The sequence below is a fragment of the Prinia subflava genome, chromosome 2 (genome assembly GCF_021018805.1).
Source record: "Prinia subflava isolate CZ2003 ecotype Zambia chromosome 2, Cam_Psub_1.2, whole genome shotgun sequence".
Lineage (NCBI taxonomy): Eukaryota > Metazoa > Chordata > Aves > Passeriformes > Cisticolidae > Prinia > Prinia subflava.
The window spans coordinates 109,615,100-109,621,604 of NC_086248.1; the positions used below are offsets into that span (position 1 = coordinate 109,615,100).

At 44.6% G+C, this 6,505-nt stretch overlaps 1 protein-coding gene across 1 annotated transcript in view; it reads right to left on the reverse strand.

Moving 5' to 3' along the window:
• The window catches only part of KIF16B (kinesin family member 16B), a 128,268-nt gene extending 122,683 nt beyond the window's left edge, over positions 1-5,585 (reverse strand). Inside the window, exon 1 of the mRNA XM_063391547.1 lies at positions 5,435-5,585. Within this exon, the coding sequence (XP_063247617.1) occupies positions 5,435-5,481 (47 nt within the window). The 5' untranslated portion in view covers positions 5,482-5,585. The remainder of the gene's footprint in view (positions 1-5,434) is intronic.
• Between the last annotated feature and the right edge of the window lie 920 nt (positions 5,586-6,505).

Below are 6,505 nucleotides of genomic sequence, written 5' to 3' on the forward strand. Positions count from 1 at the left end.
TAAATGCTTATCCTCATTGGTAGAGTAGTTAAGAAAGTGACAGTATTGCAACACTTGGCCATATTTAAGCTCTGAGTTATGGATCTGAGATCACTCTGGACACCTCTTAAGAGCAACAACAAGCAATCAGTGTTTGGAAACAGATGCAGTGAAAATTTCCCCATGTACTTCAGAGACAGATATGATACTGAGCTATGAGTGTCCTTCCTTCTAATCTCTCCATTCTTCCTCACTTCATCTGTGATAGTATACACATTTTATCAAAACACTCTTCATAAGCTTACAAAAATTAAAAATGTACACAGTAACTTGAAAATGAAAAATATACAATAACTCATACTTTCAATTTGTAATTTATGAGACAAAAATTCATTCCCTCTTCCCTGCATTGACAATCTTATAATACATTTTCCATGCATGATTTTGCTTCTCTTCTCAATTCTAAAAAGCATGGATATTTAATTATAAATTTCATACTCCCAGTAAGTTCCTACCTAAATCACTTGGGAACATTTAGAATGGAAATTAGGGAGTCAGCTAGTTCTTCACGGTTTACCTGTTTATTTCTTTTTACTGCTGCAAAAACACTCCAGTCACAAGTTCCTTTTAAAGCAAAACAACTTCTTTTATATCTGTCCTTTGCGCTGCTCTATTAACTTGAGCTGTTGAAAACTCTGCTATTAATACTACAGCCCAGATTGTGCAAGCAGTTATTTTTAAAGATAAGATATTGGTCATAAATTTCCCAAGGTACTCTGCCTCCAGCTCTGCATGCAGAACAGTTGCTTAGACTTACAGGCATAACCAAGAAGTTATCCAAGAGGGCCAACCTTATATCTAATGAATAATCACACAGATTCTATTTGTGGATTAAAGTATCAGATCTTAACCCAAACAAATCCCAGTTACACAAAAGCTGTCTCTGAGCAATAGAACATTTTCTGTCTCCTCACTATCAGACAGAAAAGCTTTTAATCTTCATGCCATAAGTGTGAATGGCTACATAACCACATAGAGCACTACAGGGTCTGACAGGTACTTCTGCCATCCCCATTGGTCACTTCTGCTTGGAGAACAAATCCAAGGAGAGTGTGCATGCAGGAGAAAAAAACCTGATCATTTAAACATGAAATCAAATTAGAATTTCTATTTCATTATATCACCAGGGTTCCAACACGAAGAGACCCATGAAAAAAAACTAGGCAATTCATTTAAGTGAGCATCTAAAAATGGCAAGAGCACTGGGTAAGCACAGAGAAGAACTTACTGCAGTGCACACCCATGTTCTGATGTCAGCTGCATCTCTGCAGGTGAGGACAGCACATGACCCTCATTCAGTTTTTTCAGCCAGTTAAATACAACAATTAATTTATCCAAATACAAGAAACAGACAAACAAGGTTAAAAATATGGAAAAGCTTGCATCCCCCTATTACTTCATTAATTAAAAGCCAAACAGAACAGAGCTATCAGATGTAAGAAATTGAGAGCTGCAAGAATTAGCAGCAGCATTTGGAAGAATCAAGTTGGTATTTCCTCTACTAAGTAGCAAAACATTTTTTCTTATTTGGCGTATTTTAGATGGTTAGATCCTGACTGTCTTGGGGTGATCCATAACCATAATCATCATGTGAGCCCAGAAATCGTTCCTGTATCTTGCAGGGGGAGCAGGAAGTTGGCAGTTTTGTAAAAGCTGCCTGCCCACGTTGGCACCACGGCTCTGCACTTGGTTCTGTTTGCTTCAGGGGCGGCTCAATGTTTGCTCAGGCCAAGGAGTTTTATCCTTTCTTTTTCTTTTTTTCTCGGCTTGGAAAAGCTGCGGTGGATTTTTGGGCTGCCTTGAGGGCGAATCCCGCAGCTTCCTGCCCGAGAGCCGGAGGCATCACGCCCCTCGAGGGCCTGCAGCCCAAGCTGTCCCCAGCGCCGCTGCCTCGCCCGCCATGCCCGCTGTCCCCTGCCGTGCCCGCTGTCCCCTGCCGTGCCCTGGGAACATGGGCCGAGCCATGGCACCTTCCTCTGCTGCTGGAACTGCGCCACGAAGTTCCTGCCCTTCCTGACACCCTATTGTCTCTGTTCCACTGGGGTGGTGAGGACTAGAAGTTATTTACTTTTGGTTTTCCTACCTGTTTGTTGATAAACGGTGGGTTTTAAACTTTCCTCTATTGCTATTCCTTTCTTATTGGAATCCTAAAGGAGACAACTCATTCCAGCACGTTCTTCTTTAAATTGTCTCAAACCAAGACACTGACACAAGTATAAAAGTGGCTTCCTGGAACACTAATTGAATTCCAGTTTACATAAAGAAGAAACATGACACGAGATGGAAGCAAGAAAACACTACTCCTTCTTTAAAAACTCTGAACAGATGAACATAAAGCGGTGCATTTATTTGAACTGTGCAGATGCTAATCATAATAGAAACCAGCCAGAATTAGGTGAGGCTTATCAGAATCCCAGATTTCACACCATGCACAAGACAGCAAGTAATGACCAGTCACCTAAAGTCATCTGTTCAGTATGTGAGCAAGTAGTGCCTCAAATCTGATTGCACTTCTCACCAATCCCATCTTCTGAATGCTTCTAGTGGCTGTGTTGGAAAATGAACCTTCGAAATCACGGTGCCCAAATCCATTATCTTGCCAAAGCACAACACATCAAACACCCAAGCTCACTTCCCTGCTGATTTCTATCGGATGACAAAACCCAAGGCTCCAGCCAGCTGGCAGGTTTTTGCTGCCTTTACAAAACTTACAGCTATAAGCACAGACCTAAAGGCTGCCATGGCAATTCAGTGCTGAATGAGGGAAACCAAATGACAGATGGACACACCAAGTAACTGAACTTTACAAGTTCATGCTACAACTGGTTTCAAAGCAGTAGCTGTAATGCCATTGGACATATTTTTATTACATTACGCAGAGATGAACAAAAGATTTCAGTGTAATATCTGTATAACGCAATTTGGGATGTTAGTTCAAAAAGAATTGTTAAGGACTTTTAAAACCACCACTGAAATTAAATTCTTTACAGGTCAAGTCAGAGAAAACAGACAAAAAATAAATCACAGAAGAAAAGAAGTGTTAGCTAAGGAACAGAATCCTTAATCCTTAAACAACCCTCTCCCCATCACATTTCATTCCAAAATCCATGTTCATGACGTATTACACAATTAGCAGTGCTGTGACACCACACGGTGCAACTGCTCCAGAATGCAGGAGTCTTCCTATAACCATTCATCAACTGCGTCTTCACTAATTAAAAATGACTCACGAAATGAGCTGCATTATATTATTAGACTTCAAACAAACCAAAGCAAACTTTACAAAACTAAATTTAACTCCATACAGTATCATGTTAAGGATTTCAAAATTAAGTGCTGGAGAATGAACACCTTTTTGTAAAGTTCCTTTGAATGGGCACAAAGGCCTTTCCTCTGTAGAATTCCCCAGGGACCCAAAAAGGCAAAGGGAGCACAGCTAGAGAAGACATGGGCAAGGAACACTTGCCAAGGTGCCCCTGCCTTGGGACTAGATGATCTCCAGGGGCCACTTGCAACTCCAACAATTCTGAGAAACCACTAAGAAAAATATGATTACTGCTCCTGCCTTACAGTTCACCATGCCTTTCCTACTGCAATAGGAAAAACCATTGGATCCTCTCAGGTTTAGGATCTCAGTTCCACAAAATGGGCCCAGCAGTGACTGACAGACAGAACACCAGTGACCCCACACCAAACACAACTGTGCCTCTGGAAAAAAAAAAATCAGTACTTAAAAAGCAACATCCCAGGGCACTAAATCCGGCTTCCTTATAACGTTTCAGGAATATCTGACACCATCCCACAAACTCCGAGGTTTGAGCAACTTAAACTTGTAGGCTCTTCACAGTTTGCACTGTCAGACACCAGTTTTCAGAGCAAGTTTGATTGTTGCCACACACCTCTGACAAAGACCATTTTCTCAGCTTGGCCCTTGAGCCACGCCAGGCCTCTGCCTCCCTTTTCCACTGTACCACAAACCATTTTCATCATTCTCTTGGTATGCTCAGATCCAGCCCCATCCAAGTTATCCTCCCGCATGCAGCAGAGACACCAGGTGCAGGGTCTCTGATATTCCTTTACAACACTTGCAAACTTCCACTCACAGGTCACAGGTCTGTGTTTCCACTGCCTGTCACAATCATCTGCCACATGTTTTCATTTCTGTGTCTCTTTTGTCTCTTAGTAGATCATAGGTACGGTCCTCCTGCAAAAACTTCTCCATGCTACCAAAACGTTGCACATAAATCTTATTAATATCCTGAAGACCTATCCTAACTGTTGTCAGAGATTCTTGAAGGAAAAGGGGAGTGTACATATAGAATAATTTTTAAATTTTTTAAGAACCATATAAGTTAGACCTGAGGAAGAGGGGAGAGGGATGCAAGAGGGTGTGACAAGATTATTCACCAGCCCAGACCCCCAACCACTCAGCTCCATCTGCCTAAATTATTCAAAACCAACCTGCAATATTTCCCCCTTCCTACCTTCATCAGCTCTCTTTTCATAAGGTTTGTCTTCCCCTCACTGAAAACAACAAGATGTTGAGCAGCTTTCAGAACATGCCAAATTATGTTTTAAATACCTGAACCAGATCAAGTGAGAGGGACAGTGCTTTAAACCAGTTTTCTTTTGAACTGGCTACATCACTGCAGAACAAGGCAAGAGGACGAGCACTGGCAGCAGAATTGGATCGTTTTCCACACATGGTTCTTTAATTAGACCATTAATTCTATCCTGCATATTATGCAGGTATTTCATGAAAGAAAATGCTGTTTATTTCCCAGACACACCTCAGGAAGTGGGTGATGAATTCCTGTCCATACAGCAAATGCAACAGGCTGCCTAGTTTATATATATATATATATACACACCCCTGTATAGAGACATATACATATTTTGAGCATAAGCTGATAACCTTTAACCATTACTCCAAATGAACCAGACAACAATCTCTCTCACTCAAGCAGGTTGAAAAGGCTGCTGTTTCCAGATAAACTAGGTTTCTTTCACATTTTAGAAGCCTAACTGTACATCCTTGGCAGGTCCCTCCTCTCTAAGAGTTTTCTGGCTTCCCCAGAGTAACTTTTCCGTCATTACGGAAGGACCAAAGCAATGCTTCGGACCACGACAGAATGAACTTCCCGGGCACAGACCCGCTCCTCTCCGCTTCACCCGGGAAGCGCTTCCCGACCTCCCGGGGAGGAGAAGCGCTCGCAGCACTCGCTCCTGCCGGGCAGAGCGGCTGAGCGGAGCGCCGGGAGCCCCTGAACTCCCGGCAGAGCTCCGCCTCCACGGCGCTGTCACCGCCCGCAGCGCCGGGACACGGCGCTGCTCGCACCCCTCGGGAGCGACACCGGTTCCGGGGCCAAGAAGGCCGCGGCGGCCGCTCACTCACCTGCGGTTCATTGGCCGCACTCGCACGGCCACCTTCACGGAGGCCATGGCTCATCCCCGGCGGCCCGAGCCGTCCCTCGCCGCCGCCGCGCCCCGCCCGCCGCCAGGGCCGAGCGAGGCCACCCCCAGCCTAGGCCGTGTCGCTATGGCGACCGCCACCCTGCCCCAGCGGCCGGTACGGCGGCCGCGCAAGGACACAACGCCTCCGGCCGTTCGCGTGCCTGGCCGCGCCGGGCCGGGGCCCGGAGCTGCGGGAGCAGACACGGGGGGAGGAGGAGGAGGAGGAGGAGGAGGAAGACCGGGAAGCGGCCCTTCGAGAGGAGGGGTAGGAACACATACTGTGGGTGGGCACATGGGGATTTCTCCCTAGGGCCCATCCACCGCGGTACACTTATTGCAGGAGTGTATGCTCCTATGCATACATGTACGTGTATATATATACACACACACACGATATACATATATCACAGAATCCGAGATTCAATTAGGTTGGAAACGACCACCGAGGCCATCGAATCCAACCTCTGACTAAACACCATTGTGTCACCTAGACCAGGGCACGTCCAGTCATTTCCTTAAACACCTCCAGGGACAGTGACTCCACCACCTCCGTGGGCAGCTCATTCCACTCTGTAATCACCCCTTCCGCAAAGAAACTTCCTCAAGCCCAACATGAACCTCCCCTGGTGTGGCTTAAGACTACAAAGGTGTCAGCCCTCACCTGGCTGGAAAACCACAGTTATATATGCATATATATACACATATACAGCCCTCAATATATATATATAATTCCTCATTATACATAGAGAGAAATTCTTATATACATATTTTTATAGAGAGCATATATTTTGTATATACGTACATGTGTATACAGGGAAGATAGCTATATATATTTTTCTGTGTATCTGTCATTATTATCTATGTGTATCAATATGTTTTTACACATATCACAAAATTGTTAGGGTTGGAAAGGACCTTTGAAGATCACCCATTTCACCAAGGCAGGGTCACCTAGAGCAGGTGGCACAGGAACATTTCCAGGTGGGTTTGGAATATCTCCAGAGAGGGAGAC